A 17,233-nucleotide genomic window follows, 5' to 3' on the forward strand; every position below is an offset into this window, starting at 1 on the left:
GTTTTATTTTCTATTTCCACCTGGGGATACTCTCCCCGAGGCCCTCAGACTATGCAGAGTCACTGATTCGATCCAAGACCAATGACGAGATGATCCCAAGGTTTCCATATCCTGGACCAGGCCGTATCCTGAGCAGCTACTGTGGTGGTCATGGAGGAGTGGAGAACATGAGACTCATTCCTGTGACGCTCCAGGGACAGACGAGTCTTCGCTGAGGCCAGCTTCCAGCCTCCGCCGCTGAGACTGCAACTCTGCACATGACGTTTGTTTGGCCAGCGGAGAAATTAAAATGGTCGTGCCCAACAGAGTCTGGTTTCTCTCAAGGTTTTTTTTCTTCACTTTTGCCAATTAGTGAAGTTTTTTTCCCTCTCCGCTGTCGCCCCTGACTTGCATGGTTCAGGATCTGTATAGCTGCGCATCGTTAGATTTGCACTTCAGTGTTTGGACTCTCAGTAGTGATTTTTAAACCACATTGAACTGAGCTTAACTGAACTGAACCTAAACACTACAAACTGAACTACACTGTTCCAATTTACCATGACCTTTTATGTGAAGCTGCTTTGACACAATCTACATTGTAAAAGCGCTACAAATAAAGGTGAATTAGATTGAATTGTTTGAAACTTACAAGTTATGAGGGCGAGTAAACAAATGCAGGATTTTAATTTTGTAGTGAACTAACCCTTGAAATGCACATCTGAGGCTAGCCGGTTCATCATATGCTCAAATTACGCCATTCCTTGACTGACAGTTCATTCGTTAACTGTTAAATTATCATAGGTAAATATTCCTGTCGTCTGGGGAGTTTCCTACAGATGGGATTCCTGCACAGTTCCTCAAGATGCAGGATCGTGTGCTTTTAACAGTGAATTTGAAGGCCTAGCGTAGTTTGGATATTTGAAAGGAGTTTTATTTTGTGGTTTATCGTTCTGTCAGTTATTTTATGTAAGGGGTGAGCACTGAGCGTCGTATTAGCAACTTTAGAACAATGAGAACCAGTTTCATCCAAAGATAAAACACCTGGTCAGGATTACAAGACAGAAACACCGCAGCTCTCAGCCATGTCGATCACCGTGCTTTTAAAGAAGATATTCAATCTCCCCGGGAAATATGACAGGAAAGTGCAATTGTCCTTTAGAGGTAAGTAATAAGCATGATTGGTATGAGAATAATAACCGTGGGTCAAAGTCAGAAATGGGTTACATAAATCAAAACAAAAACTAACAAATGATTATTATTATTTTAAATCTGGGTAATTTTTTATTAGCCATTCACTAAAATGTCGTTCAGTGAAACAATTGTTAACATACTAATAATTATAGTCTTGTATTTAAATTAGATAAAAATCGTTTAATGACATAAAAATGTGAATTTGCTCACATTAAAGTGGATTTTTCTTCTGTTTAACACAAAATACGATACAAGGAAAAAGCTGAAAACATGTAATCGCCAATAACTTCCATAGTAGGAAAAACAAATACTATGGAAGCCAATGGTTGCAGGTTTCGAAGAAAGAAACTCTAGGTTTAAAGGTAGTAAATGGTAATTAATGATGATAGAATTTTCATTTTTGGTTAACTATCCCAGGATCACATTGCAGCAACAAAATAATTGTGAATTTTAATTTATAATTTTTATATTTTGCCACTTTTTTTGTCTAGCGTTTTAATTACTTAAAATATAAAAAAGTTATGATCATTGGGTCATTTATATTTGTAAAAATTACGGGTCAGAATAAATGTTTCATGTTTGTATGAATTTGTAGGTACCACTTTGCAATAGGGTTCTGTTACTTTATTGTATTTACTAAAGAATGAATAATACATTTACTACATTTAATTCATCTTTATCAACATTATTTAATAAAGGAAGTCATTCATTGTTAGTTCATGTTAACTCACATTGCATTAATGTTAACAAGCAAATTGGATTTTAATAATGCATTAGTAAATGTTTAACTATGATTAATAAATACTGTCCAAATATTGTTCACATTAGTAAATAGAACTAGTGGGTACTTTTTGTAAATTGTGACCAATACAATGCTCAGGGTAAATAAGTACACCCCTCACAGATCTCTCTTTTTTTATTTATATTTTCTTTAGGATGCTTTACAATAATATATTCATGCATACACATTATATTAGTCAGTACTAAAGCCAAATCTGGAACTATGATCGAACAAAATAATATAAGGTGTTGGGGGAACATATTAAATAAACATTTAATAAACAGGAAAAGTCAAGAGAAACATAAAAAAAATTACATTGTTGAAATTTTGTAGTGTTTATATATAAAAAAAATAGTTTGAATGTAAATGTATTATCTTTCTTTTCTTTAAGATGTTTGGTGACTCTTATTTTAATGGAAATAATGGTTTAATAAAACTGTTGTTTAAATGCACCAATAACTATTGCCTATATTCACTGAGAAATATTCGTTTTCAAAGGCTTGTGTACTCATTTATGCTTAACACTTTGAATTTGTAAAGTTGAATGAAAACCGAACATTATTTTACCCATATTTTATTAAAGATTTTTTTTATAAATTAAAGTAGATGCTTTACTCATTTAATATTTAATATTCTTTCCATGTGTATAAAATCACTTTCATGAATTTAGACGGATACACCAAATTGGTTTCTCATCTATGACCTATATTTAATTGAAGATTATTATAAACTTCTTTTTATTTTATAGTTTAGTACCGTTTATAATTTCATTTAACTATAAATTTTAGTTTTGTCATAAGAGAAACAATATGACTTGTAAATGTATGAATTCACTTTCTTGTAACTGCTACAAAATATGTTTGTTTGTTGTTGTTTTTACTGTGTTTACAGGTTTTACTCACAAAACCAAGATTCTTCAGTGTGAGAATATAGCAATCTTCAATGAGGTAACTTGCACACAGTTGTGTGTTGTACTGTAGTTCATTTCACCATGTGCTGTTTGCAAATTAATGTAATTATCACTACAGAATAGTTAAAAAAAACTCTACAAGTCATTTTAGCTCACATTAAACTGACTTAAAACAAGTTGAAACTTGTTCAATTAAAAAAAAAGAAAAGAAAATGAACATTTCAATAACTACATATATCGTTGTCATAACATTGATCCTAGTTTACAGCTACATGTTAAAATAAAATTAAAGATTATTTTTCATTTTTTTTCTATATACAGTTAAAGCCAGAATTATTAGCCCCCCTGTATATTTTCTCCCCAATTTCTGTTTATGGAAAGATTTTTCCAACATCTTTAAACATAATAATTTTAATAAATAATTTCTAATAACTGATTTCTTTTATCTCTGCCAAGATGACAGTACATCATATTTGACTAGATATTTTTCAAGACACTGGTATTCAGCTTATAGTGACATTTAAAGATTTAAATAGGTTAATTAGGCAAGTTAGGGTAATTAGGCAAGTCGTCTTATGATGATGGTTTGTTCTGTAGACAATCGAAAAAATATTGCTTAATGAGGCTAATAATTTTGTCCTTAAAAGGTTTTTTTTTAAATTAAAAACTGCTTTTATTCTAGCCAAAACAAAATAAATAAGACTTTCTTCAGAAGAAAAAAAATATTATTTAGAATTAATCAGAATTATTAAACCCCTTTGAAATGTTTTTTCTTTTTTAAACATTTCCCAAATGATGTTTAACAGAGCAAGGGAATTTTCACAGTATGTCTGATAATATTTTTTCTTCTGGAAAAACTCTTATTTGTATTATTTTAGCTTGAATAAAAGCAGTTTTTACTTTTTTAAAAAACAATTTAAGGTCAAAATTATTAGCCCCTTTAAGCTATAGTTTTTTTCGATTGTCTACAGAACAAACCATCGTTATACAATAACTTGCCTAATTACCCTAACCTGCCTAGTTAACCTAATTAACCTAGTTAAGCCTTTAAATGTCACTTTAAGCTGTATAGAAGTGTCTTGAAAAATATATAGTCAAATATTATTTACTGTCATCATGACAAAGATAAAAGAAATCAGGTTTTAGAAATGAGTTACTATTATCTTTTAGAAATGTGTTTAAATAACCCCCCCCCCCCCTCTTAAACAGAAATTGGGAAAAAAAATAAATGGGGGCTAATAATTCAGGGGGTTTAATAATTCTGACTTCAACTGTATATAAATAGATTTTATATGTATACATACACAGAGTAGTATGGATCAAAAACTTAAACTTTTAATTGTCCTAAGACGAGAATGGGTGTTGTTCATTAGTTCGATGTTCAACCTTTGATGAAAGGTGATGATTCACTTCACATGTTGACCGTGAAACACTTCACAGTTTCCATATATTTTAAAATATTATTTATTTTTAAAGTAAGATTATTTTTCACCCATTACTTTAATCCTCAGTGAAAAGAATATATAAAGGAACATTATTTATTTATTTTTTAACATGTTACAATATTAATGTCTTTAACTTTGAGACCTGAATGCACCCTTGGTGGAAAAAATATGTGCATTTCTAAAGAATTTCTAAGGACCGATCCTAAAGCTTACCATAAATAGTGTATTTCCTCAGTGCAGTATTAATTCAGTACAGAGCAGATACCTCAACAACCTTTCAGAAAATGTTATATTTTCTAAATACTTTGCAAAATGTTGGGAGAAAAGCTGAAAGCCCCAAACGCAGTTGCCCATTGCTATACATAGCGAAGCTGAAATCAGTGTTCGTGAATGTTGTGAGGAGATCTTCATGCTATCCCCACCTTCAGGCTAGTCACAAGTGCCAGATCTTGAACATTCCTCAAGACTTGTAAACAAGCACATCTATGAGCTCAGATACAGTAATGAAAATAAAATATTTGACTAGTGGTCTGTCACGAGGTTATCCTTTAACTTAAGCTAACAGATATTATAATGATGGGAAGGACACAAAAGAAAAGCCGCTCATTCTGAGTGACGATAAATCAACGCTGGCTTTATGAAGAGGAAGTCTTTTGAGTTTTTCCTTTATGAGAAATGCATAGAACATAAAGAAGGGAAAGACTTAACACACTGATGGCCAAAAACGAACTCAAGCAGCATCAAATGCGAGTAAAAATCTGGTTTTGTTGAGTACATAAAATGGTGTTCCTCATCAGTAGGCTTTTTTTTTTTTTTCAGCAGTTTGTGCTTTTTTTCTTAATTCTCACACAGTCTTGAGAATGTGAGTTTTATCATGTCAATATAAAATCGCAAAAACTGTGATGTCATCCCGTAAATACAAAACCAGTTGTGCAGGATCGTGAGCAGCTTATTAAAACGGTGCTTTCAGTGGCTCTGTTTGCAGTAAATCATCCACACAAAATACACAAAGAAAGATCGCTGTTGGAGTCACTTAAAAGTTATAGCGTGGTTTTGAAAAATATTAATGAGCAAGACATCTTTTCAACTTTGAAAGGATTATATATAAATCGGTTCTTTTGTGGTTTCCTGCCAAAATAAAAGTAACAACATTACAAATGATAGAAGTTAATCAAAACAAAACACATATTTAGTAATTTTACTGTTATAATAATAATAATTCATTTTCTTTTCGGCTTAGTCCCTTTACTAATCTGAGCACGCCACAGCGGAATGAACCGCCAACTTATCCAGCAAATGTTTTTATTCAGCAGATGCCCTTCCAGCCCCAACCGATCACTGGAAAACATCCATACACACTCATTCACACACAAACACACAATTTTAGCATACCCAATTCACCTGTACCACATGTCTTTGGAATTGTGAACCTAAGGAGAACATACAAATTCCACATAGAAATGCCAACTGACCCAGCCGAGGCTCAAACCAGCAACCTTCTTGCTGTGAGGCGAACGTGCTACCCACTGCGACACCACGTTGCCCCATTATAATAATAATAATAGTAATTTTATAATAATTTGATTTAATTTCGATCAAAAAAAATTACACAATTAAAACCACAAATGGTGCTCAGCATAATTGAGTACACCCATTTTGAAAATGAATATTTTTATCCAGTTCTTAGTGAATAAAGGCACTGTATTTTGGTGCATTTAAGCAAAACAGATTTATTAAACAGATATATTTATTAAAACAATATTTTAGTCACCAAACATATTTAGAAATTTAAAGATAAAACAAGTAATTTCAAGCAAATATTGCAAAAATAAAATACAACCTTCAAAATTTTAACTAAAATTTTCTATTTTTTTGCTTCTCTTGATTTTTCTATAACATATTAATTTGGCTGTACTAGTTTTTGGACCGTTATCAGAAGTTATTTTGTTAGATAAGCTCCAGATTTGGCTTCAGTACTGACTAATCTAATGTATCTGCACAAATATAATATTGTATAGCTTCCTATTAAAAATATGAATTTAAGATAGATTTGTGAGGGGTGTACTTATATATGCTGAGCACTGTACATCATTCGTCTATTTCTTCTTTTTATGAGACATATTTCATCCTTTTGGCATTTTTTACACATTATATGATTAATTCACCATCCTTTTTATAACACAGATCCAAAACATGCATGGTACTGCAAACAGCCATTAACTGAAATTTCCTCATACCTTTCTCATATTGTTCTTTTTACAACCACCTCTATTCATCAACATATTCCATTATTAATATATTTTATACATTTTTTATGAATTTTTTCATATTTTTGCAGTCTCCTCTGTTAATCAATATATTTCTGTAATAGTATATTCTTATACAAATTTTTTTAAATTGATAACTATCCTGACATACTACTGCTACTACTACTACTACTACTAATAATAATAATATTAAAGGGACTAAGCCGAAAAGAAAATGAATGAACGAATGAATAAATGATACTACTACTACTACTACTGCTACTACTGCTCCTACTACTACTACTACTAATAATAATACTAAAGGGACTGAGCCGAAAAGAAAATGAATGAATGAATGATACTACTACTACTACTACTACTACTACTACTGCTACTGCTACTGCTACTGCTACTACTACTACTACTACTACTGCTACTACTGCTACTACTACTACTACTACTACTGCTACTGCTACTGCTACTGCTACTACTACTACTACTACTGCTGCTACTACTACTACTACTACTACTACTACTACTACTACTACTAATAATAATAATAATAATACTAAAGGGACTAAGCCGAAAAGAAAATGAATGAAACTACTACTGCTACTGCTACTGCTACTGCTGCTACTACTACTACTACTGCTGCTACTACTACTACTACTACTACTACTACTACTACTAATAATACTAAAGGGACTAAGCCGAAAAGAAAATGAATGAATGAATGATACTACTACTACTACTACTACTGCTACTGCTACTGCTACTGCTACTACTACTACTACTACTACTACTACTACTACTACTACTACTAATAATAATAATAATACTAAAAGGACTAAGCCGAAAAGAAAATGAATGAATGAATGATACTACTGCTACTGCTACTACTACTACTGCTACTGCTACTACTACTACTACTACTACTACTACTACTACTACTACTACTACTAATAATAATAATAATAATAATAATAATAATAATAATACTAAAAGGACTAAGCCGAAAAGAAAATGAATGAATGAATGATACTACTGCTACTGCTACTACTGCTACTGCTACTACTACTACTGCTACTGCTACTACTACTACTACTACTACTACTACTACTACTACTACTACTAATAATAATAATAATAACAATAATAATAATACTAAAGGGACTAAGCCGAAAAGAAAATGAATGAATGATTAATACTACTACTACTACTGCTACTGCTACTACTACTACTACTACTACTACTACTACTACTACTACTACTACTAATAATAATAATAATAATACTAAAGGGACTAAGCCGTAAAGAAATTAATGAACGAATGGTACTACTGCTGCTACTACTACTGCTAATAATAATAATAATAATAATGATGATGATGAGGATAATAATAATAATATTAATAATAATAATAATAATAATAATAATAATAAATAGTCATGGGTAGCATGGTGGCGCAGTAGGTAGCACTATGACCTCACAGCAAGAAGGTGGCTGGTTCGAGCCCTGGCTGGGTCAGTTGGTATTTCTGTGTGGAGTTTGCATGTTCTCCTCGTGTTCGCGTGGGTTTCCTCTGGGTTCTCTGGTTTCCCCCACAAGTATAGGTGAATTGGGTAAACTAAATTGTTCGTTGTGTATGAGTGTGTATGGATGTTTCTCAGTGATGGGTTGCAGCTGGAAGAGCATCTGCTGCGTAAATCATGTGCTGGATAAGTTGGCGGGTTATTCCACTGTGGCGACCCCATAATAATAAAGGGACTAAGCCGAAAAGAAAATGAATGAATGAATAGTCATTTTTAAATACAAAAAATATTATAATTATTTTATACTTTTATACAAAAGGGACATACATATTTCCCAAGTGCTGTTTAACAGAGAGATGTTTCTTTGAACATAATCTTTTTAAACATAAAAAGAACTATTAATAACTGTGATAACAAATTTTTTTGTCTTTGCCAAAATGACAGTGCATAATATTTTACTAGTTATGTTGTAAGATACTAGTATTCAGCTTAAAGTGCAGCTTTACAGCTTAACTAGGACAATTATGTTAACTAGGCAAGTTATGTTATTAGACAACTAATTGTATAACAGTTGTTTGTTCTGTAGAAAATTGAGAAAAACAAATCTCAAGGGGGGTAATACTATTGACCTTAGCAATTTTTACTTTTATAAAAATATGTATGTATTTTTTATTCCGGCCAAACTAAAAGAAATAAGACTTTCTCCAGAAGGAAAAATATAATAAGAAATTCTCTGAAATGCTTTTTGTATTATTTGCTCTGTTAATCTTCACTAATTAATATTCGTAAAAGTATTAAAAAATGAAAATTTCACAGGAGGGCTAATACGTTTGTTTTCAATTGTATGGTACAAACGTTTTTTTTACAAATAAATAATAATAAATAATAAATAAAAAAATAAATGACAAATTCTTTATTCAGAGTGAGTGTGTATATACAAAATCAAATAGATTACATTTAAATTACATTACATTACAAATAGAAGACATAAATACGCAAATAAATACTGTATAAATAAAAGATATCAGATTATTTTACTGGAAAGCAGTATGCCACAGTTAAATCCTTTATTGAATGAATGAATGAACGAAGGAACGAACGAGCGAATGAATGGGTCAACGAACGAACAAACAAATGAATACCTTTTTGTGTAGCATTTCAGATGGCCTCACTATGGGAAGGTGGAGAGGGATGAAGTTCTGTCCATCAGTGTCTTTAACTGCAGTAAGATGTTCAGCAACAGGTCAGCGCTCCTTACACTGAAAATATCCATTCTAGATTTTACAGCACAAGAGAAATGAAAAGATTGAAAGATTCATAACGTGTAACACATGCTGTTCAATTGTACAGATTGAATCAGAGTGCTGTATGTATGTGTGTTCAGACTGCTGGGGAAGCTGGTGATCAGCCTGCAGCATGTGGTTTCTGTGGGTCAGCTGATCCTCCGAGAGCCTCTAACAGATTCTCAGCACAGTCTGACTGATGTGAGTGACTCCTGACTGATATGGAGGACCAGGAGTGCCAGCAAAAAAAAAAAAAAAAAAAACAAAAAAAAAAACAAATATATATATATATATATATATATAAGATAAAAATATAAGATTAAACATAATAATATAAAATAATATAAGATTAATTATAATAAAAGAATCATATTATCAATTTAAAAATCGAAGCATAAAAATGTATAAAAATAAACATATTTCTTTAAGACACTACAGGAAATATTCATGTTTTTCAGACTTTTCATTAAATGATTCTTCATGATTGTTTATTTTGTCACATTTTACTAATTTTGTGTCTGTACACTTCAGTAACAATACCTATTTTAAAATTATTATTATTATTAAATTATATTTAAATATGTTCAGAATTATGGAGTGATAAAAACAGATAATCAATATACATCCTTTATAAGCCAATATATAAATATATATGTATTCAATCAAGCAATCAAGCAAGCAAGCAAGCAAGCAAGCTACAACCAAAGTTGATTAACGTGCTTTACAACAGTAAAACAATTACACATTAAAAACAACAAAATTAAATATTGCATAATCAATACAAGAACGTCAGTAAAACCTTAAATCGGAAAAAAAAATTAACTGTTTTGCCATTATTGCTAATAATTGTAATTAAAAGGTAATATAAATTAAAATAATAATTATTACTGTTACCATTATACTGTGTTATAATAAATAATCTCTCATTTGCATTTTTTTGAGTTGCTGATGTTGTATGAGTGTGTGGTGAATGCTGGGTGTTGTTCTTGTGCTGCAGATGTACATTGAGCTGGAGGTGAAGTACAGTCCTCTTCAGGGGGCAGCAGGCGGCTGGGACAGTCAAGACTTTATCAGAGAAGAGGACAGCGATGGGTTAGCCACAAACTACACATTCACTTTCACCAATCCATTCATCTAGTCATTGTTTTTTTGGTATTTCTCTGTTTTGTCCCTCTTGTAACATTTTTACTTTCGAATTTAGGGAAGAATCTTTCCTTCCATCTATTCAAATGCTTTCCTTTTTCCTGTCTTTTCCATCCATCCTTCCACCCACCTGTTAATCTTTTTTTCCAACCAATAAATCAATCAATCAATCAATCAATCAATCAATCAATCAATCAATCAACCAACCAACCAACCAACCTCCTTCCACTTATCCTTCTTTTCTTTTTCCCTTTATGTATTATTATGTATTATTTTCTCTTTCCTTTAGCCACTTCCCTTTTATTCTATTAATTCATTACTCGAATTCTACCTTTGTTCTTTCTTCCTAGTAATTTTCTTAATTAGTTCCATCTATTTATCTGATAACTCACCTACACGTTTACCTCTTAATCCTCAATTTCCTTCCTTGTTGCTTGCTTGCTTCCTTCTTTCAATCTTTACAGTTTTTTCCATGACATGACAGCCTGAGAAGCTGATATGGCAAACATCTATCTCTATCTCAGTCTCTCAATCTCTACCTCTATCTCAATCTATATCTCTAGCTCTATCTCAATCTCCATCTCAATCTCTCTATCACTATCTCTCTAAAACCTGAAAAATCACATGTACATAATTATTTACTATGTACATAGTCCCTTTGCCATGAAGCTCTAAATTGAGCTCAGGTACATTCTGTTTCTAGTGATCTTTCTTGAGATGTTTCAGCAGCTTAATTGGAGTCCACCTGTGGTGAATTCAGATGATTGGACATGATTTAAAAAGGCATGCACCTGTCTAGATAAGGTTCAAGTGTTGACAGTGCATGTCAAAGCACAAACCAAGCATGAAGACAAAGGAATTGTCTGTAGACCTCCGAGACAGGATTGTCTCGAGGCACAAGGCTGGGGAAGGTTACAGAAAAATGTCTGCTGCTCTGAAAGTTCCAATGAGCACAGTGGCCTCCATCATCTGTAAGTGGAAGATGTTTGGAACCACAAGGACTCTTCCTAGAGCTGGCCGGCCATCTAAGCTGAGTGATCGGGGGGGGGAAAGGGCCTTAGTCAGGGAGGTGATCAATTACCCGATGGTCACTCTGTCTGAGCTCCAGCGTTCTTCTGTGGAGAAAGGAGAACCTTACAGAATGCTGTGGGGATGTTTTTCAGCAGCAGGAACTGGAAGACTAGTCAGGACAGAGGGAAAGATGAATGCAGCAATGTAAAGAGACATCCTGAATGAAATCCTGCTTCAGAGTGCTCTTGACCTCAAACTGGGGCGATGGTTCATCTTCCAGCAGAACAATGACCCGAAGCACACTGCCAAAATATCAATGGATTGGCTCCACAGCAACTCAGTGAATGTCCTTGAGTGGCCCAGCCAGAGCCCAGACCTAAATCCTATTGAACATCTCTGGAAAGGCCTGTACACCGTCGCTTCCCATCCAACCTGATAGAACTTGAGAGGAACAGCAAAGAGGAATGGGCAAAAATTCCCAAAGACAGGTGTGCCAAGCTTGTGTCATCATATTCAAAAAGACTTGAGGCTGTAATTGCTGCCAAAGGTGCATCAACAAAGTATTGAGCAAAGTCTATGAATACTTAAGTACATGTGATTTTTCAGGGTTTTTTTTGTAATAAATTTGCAACAATTTCATAAAATCTTTTTTCACATTGTCATCATGGGGTATTGTGTGTAGAATTTTGAGGAAATAAATGAATTCAATCCATTCTGGAATAAGGCTGTAAAAAAATGTGGAAAAAGTGAAGCGGTGTAATACTTTCCGGATGCACTGTATCTCAGTCTCTCTATCTCAATCTCAATTTCTATCTCTATATCTCTGTCAATCTCAACCTCAAGCTCTATCTCTATTTCTGTCTTTGTCTCAGTCTCTATCTCTATCTTTATCCTTAAATTGTCACAGTAATCTTCAATTCATCCCTTCTCCTATTTTTGTCCATCCATCTATCCATCCATCCATCTATCCACCTATCCATCCATCCATTTCATAATTAGCTGAAATTTCATTAGTAATTTTGTGTTTTCTCTATTCTGTTGCAGCTCTGAGCTTGTCATCAGAAACACCGGCTTCACAGAACCGAGGCAGGACATCTCCAGCACATTCCATTCATATACACTATCATATCCTTTATTCAATGCATTCAGATTGATTTTTATTAATGATCCACAGTTCCTCAGATGGCCTGCGTCCTCAGCAGCTGGATCGTGAAACCAGGATGATCGGTCGTGGACTTTTGAAAACCGAGGATGAGAACGGAGATGAAGACGACGATAATGACTATGATGATGATTATGACTTTGCAGATATGGAATGTGCCAATGTGACATTCACTCCCATTTTGAGGTGCCTTTCAATTCAGTGTAAAACATTCCTCTAAATGACATAAACCATTATACTATTGAATTTCAATGAAATACAATAAATTACAAATTGAAGAACTCAAACTCCCATTATATTTTTATATCTGGATAGAAAAATATACCTAATATTCTTATATTTGAAACCTAATAAGAATGGTCACACTTTATTTTTATGTATAATTCACGCTATTACCAAACAATTAACTACGATTTTTAGCTCAATAAACTACTAATTAATAGTTAGTAATGTAGTAGTTGGGTTTAGGTTTTCTATACTTTACAAGTAATAAGCCATGAATTAAAAATGTGAATTGCTATTTAAACTAAAGTGTTAGTGAATGTTTCACAAGTAATACTGTAAAACTTATGTCTGTTTGTGTGTGTAGTCGTTGCAGGGCTATAGCAAAACACGAGCTTGCCATCACACCTAAAGTGAAGTCTTTCCAGGTAAACAATTAAATGAGGAAAACCTACTTACTATACACAATAGTAATTGTTATTTTTATAGCTGACTCTGTTTGATGATAATTACTAATATTTTATTTTACTCTTTATTTTCTCTCCCTCAGGTGAATGTAAATGTGATTGAAGCTCAGAAACTGGTTGGGGTGAACATCAACCCAGCAGTGTACGTGACTGTTGGAGACGAGAAAAAGCACACAGCTACTCAGAAATCTACCAACTGTCCATTTTACAATGAGGTAACCAATTGCAAAGGTCTCTAATTTAAGAATCTAAAGCTTAGATTAAGCGTCTCTCTGATTGTTTGTTTCTCTGTTTTGGTCTTCAAGAATTTCATGTTTGAATTCCAAGAAACACAGGATGTCCTCTTTGATAAAGTGATTGAGATTTCTGTAAGTATTTGCTGAGACAAATTAAACAGGCAAACATTGTGTGAAAAGGATTTATTGAAACGCCCCTTTATATTAAATGCCACTGACCGCTGTGTTGTTTAATCCTTTGATACAGTGAACTTATTGTGTAGATTCGTGTATTTAGATTGAACTTACTACACTCAAATAAATGAAATTTGCTGTTTGTTCAAACTACTTATTTAAATTGAGCCGAAACAACAAATTATTGAGTTTTTGGGGGGAACAGCTTAATTATTTTATGACCAATCTACTTAAATTTGTAAAAAAAAATAAGCTAACTTATTTCCTTCATGTTGTTCTAACACAAATCGATTGTGTGGAACCCAGCGTTTTTTTTTTTTTTTGCAGTGTATTTAAAAATAAGCACATTTTTTTACTTTTTGTTTTTTGTAGAAAAAGAAAATACATGCCAAAATATAATAATTGCATAGTCTGGAGTCATGCATGTTGTAACAACAGTGATGATGAAAAAAAATTAAATAGGTGGGTCTCATAGCCTAGTGGTTAAGTGCACTGACATATAGCACCATGATGCTCACGGTGACCCGGGTTCGATTCCTGGTTTGAGGTCCTGTGCCAATCCCTCCAATCTCTCTCTGCTCCCCATGCTTTCCTGTCTGTCCTCCACTATCCTATCCCAATAAAAAGTAAAAAAAAATTAATTTGAAATATCAATAAATAAAAATAACAAGGAGAAGAAAGCAATTTGCAGGACAAACTACATTAAAGGCAAAACTCCATGGAGCGTGTACAATAAGATAATTACAATATTTTTTTTTCCCCAGAAACTTACACTGTAAAAAATGCAGGGTTCCACACAATTCATTTATGTTACCCCAACACAAATCAATTAAGTTATGTGGATTGAACATAAAAAATGTGTTGTCCCAATGAAATCTCAAGAATTGTGTTGATTCAGCTTATTTTAAATAAGTAGTTTGAACAAGCAAAGTTTGAGTGTGCAGTTGGTCAATATAACAAATGTTTTCCTTGTAGTCCTTGAAAAAATGGGGTTATTACATCAAATATTATAAAATTAGGTATTGTGTTGTTTTAAAATGAATATAAACATATGAAAACGTGGCATTTTTTAATTGTTTGACCGATTGTCATTTCATCTAATAGTGTATATGCACAATTTTAAAATAAGCCAGCTCAAGCTCTCAGGCCAGACAAGAAACATATATCAAAAATATAATCAATAATATGTTAAAATATATCAACAGAGTTTTTGAGTTATCCTGCTGCTCCTGACAGCGCTTTTGTTTAAACTATCTTTCATCTCATTTTACACCTGAACAACTGAATGCTGAAGTCTATTTAACTGATTATACTTTAATTACATTAGAACATCAATGCTGTAAAAGGAACCATCACATTAACTTTTCACCAGAAGTTTATTGGCGGCTGAAAACCAATAGCTGTGCATATACCCCATTGATGCTCTAAATGACAGTCTTTTTACTTGATATTTAGAAGAAATGTTGTCAGCAGAATAAAACCAAAATTCTTCTGTACTCATTTTTTTTATGTAAACAATTTGTTTTGTCCCTGTTGTTATCACTAAAACAATATATGTACAAGGTATTTGTGTTCTCTTGATATTTTTCCATACTTTTAGGTGGTTCACAAGAAAGTCCTTGCCTTTTTGATGACCCACATAGGATCCTTTAAGATTGACATCAGCACAGTATATCAGCAGCCAGGTACTGTAGCTTGATACTTATTAATATTTACTTAAACCAGCTTTGGAAACCATAAATTCTGATTGCTTTGATATACACATTGCCAGAAACTACAAATACACAGCCAGAGTGTTCAGTGCATTGCTAAACAGTAATAACATTCCCTAGGCATTTTAATGGCGATAATTATCCCATCACCAGTGGAGAAAAAGAATGATTATAGGTCTACTTAAAAACAGCAGCACTGATTACAACATCTTAACAGCTAATATATCTCACAGATCACCGTTTCTACCAGAAATGGGCTCCACTCACTGACCCAAAAGATACCCGCTCAGGTATTAAAGGTTATGTGAAGTGCACAGTGAGTGTGGTGATGAAAGGAGACCCCATGGGCATGGCCAGCCTGGCACCAGCTGGCAGCCAGAACGATGACATTGAAAAGTAAGAGTTTGCTTTGTTTTACATGTCAGTTCTCCTCACTGCTCTTTACTGTAACAGAAACCTCCTGTAAATCACAACATAGAACAACATTAGAGACAGATTTATGGCTCCCTGGGTTAACCTTGTGCAAAAAACACCCACAATAACATTTAACATTTCAACATTTATTTACCTGATAGTCTGATGTAGAGGATTCCAGATTAGGTTTAGCCTAATACATTCAAATTTTGGGTTAACATAACAGTAGTTCAACAAAAATTAAAACATTTACTCACTTTTTACTCACCATCAAGTGGTTTCCCTTTCTATAGTTGTTTTTCCTACTATGCAACATTTTTCAAAATATCTTCTTTTGCGTTTAAAACTCAAACAGGTTTAAACTCAAACAGAAGGAGGAGTACATAATTACAGAATATTCAGTTTTGGGTCAACTAGCGCTTTAAGCACAATGAACTTTTGTGTGAAAGAAACTCAAATTAGTTTAACTCTTCTGTTTCAGTGTTCTCCTAGACTCATTCCCCCGAACTGAAGACATTAGTATTAGATGTTTGGTTCTTAGGTCACTAGCATTGATGGGTTTAATATACAAAATTATATTGTTTAATTTACACGACTTGTAGAAACCTTCTCCTTCCGAAGAGGATGCCATCAGAACGGCCCTGGGCAAAGTTTATCCTGAAGATCTACAGAGCTGAAGGTTTGCCCAGCATGAACTCTGGTTTTATGGGGAAGATAATGAGAGACAAGAAGGTCTTCCTTGATCCTTATGTTCAAGTCACATTTGCTGGCCAGCAGGTGATTATCTTTTTTTGCTCTTTATGTTGAGCTATTTTGTTTGATATATATATATATAAAGGGTAGGTTTCTATATGCTATATTTTGATGGTCTCTTTTAGATATTCTGTTGACTGTATAAGTAACTTCACTACTACATGTCATATAATACTAGAGTATTTTCTGAACGCTTGTTGGGAGACCTTCAAAATAAAGTGCTGGCAGCACTTATTTTTAAAATCTGTAAACTTTTATGTCTAATTAGAACTGAAGAATCATAATTTTATTATACATTTATCATCATTTTATTTAGACGGTTATTTAACAGGGGTGGCACGGTGGCTTGGTGGTTAGCACTGTCGCCTCACAACAAGAAGGTTGCTAATTTGAGTCCCGGCTGGGCCAGTTGGCATTGCTGTGTGGACTTTGCATGTTCACCATGTGTTCACGTGGGTTTCCTCCAGGTACTTCGGTTTCCAAAGACATGCGCTATAGGTGAATTGGGTAAAACAATTGGCCATAGCGTATGAGTGTGTGTGTGTGTGTGTGTGTGTGTGTGTGTGTGTGTG

The 17,233-nt window shown here is 33.3% G+C and overlaps 1 protein-coding gene across 1 annotated transcript in view; it reads left to right on the plus strand.

Moving 5' to 3' along the window:
- Positions 1 to 847: 847 nt before the first annotated feature.
- fer1l4 (fer-1 like family member 4) overlaps positions 848 to 17,233 on the plus strand; it is a 67,816-nt gene continuing 51,430 nt past the window's right edge. The window contains exons 1-13 of the mRNA XM_056467878.1: positions 848 to 1,140; positions 2,843 to 2,898; positions 9,239 to 9,327; positions 9,469 to 9,568; positions 10,365 to 10,459; positions 12,566 to 12,607; positions 12,696 to 12,869; positions 13,273 to 13,333; positions 13,456 to 13,587; positions 13,678 to 13,740; positions 15,383 to 15,467; positions 15,728 to 15,890; positions 16,511 to 16,685. Coding sequence (XP_056323853.1) covers positions 1,062 to 1,140; positions 2,843 to 2,898; positions 9,239 to 9,327; positions 9,469 to 9,568; positions 10,365 to 10,459; positions 12,566 to 12,607; positions 12,696 to 12,869; positions 13,273 to 13,333; positions 13,456 to 13,587; positions 13,678 to 13,740; positions 15,383 to 15,467; positions 15,728 to 15,890; positions 16,511 to 16,685 — 1,314 coding nt within the window. The 5' untranslated portion in view covers positions 848 to 1,061. The remainder of the gene's footprint in view (positions 1,141 to 2,842; positions 2,899 to 9,238; positions 9,328 to 9,468; positions 9,569 to 10,364; positions 10,460 to 12,565; positions 12,608 to 12,695; positions 12,870 to 13,272; positions 13,334 to 13,455; positions 13,588 to 13,677; positions 13,741 to 15,382; positions 15,468 to 15,727; positions 15,891 to 16,510; positions 16,686 to 17,233) is intronic.

Source organism: Danio aesculapii, chromosome 11 (genome assembly GCF_903798145.1).
Source record: "Danio aesculapii chromosome 11, fDanAes4.1, whole genome shotgun sequence".
Classification (NCBI taxonomy): Eukaryota; Metazoa; Chordata; class Actinopteri; order Cypriniformes; family Danionidae; genus Danio; species Danio aesculapii.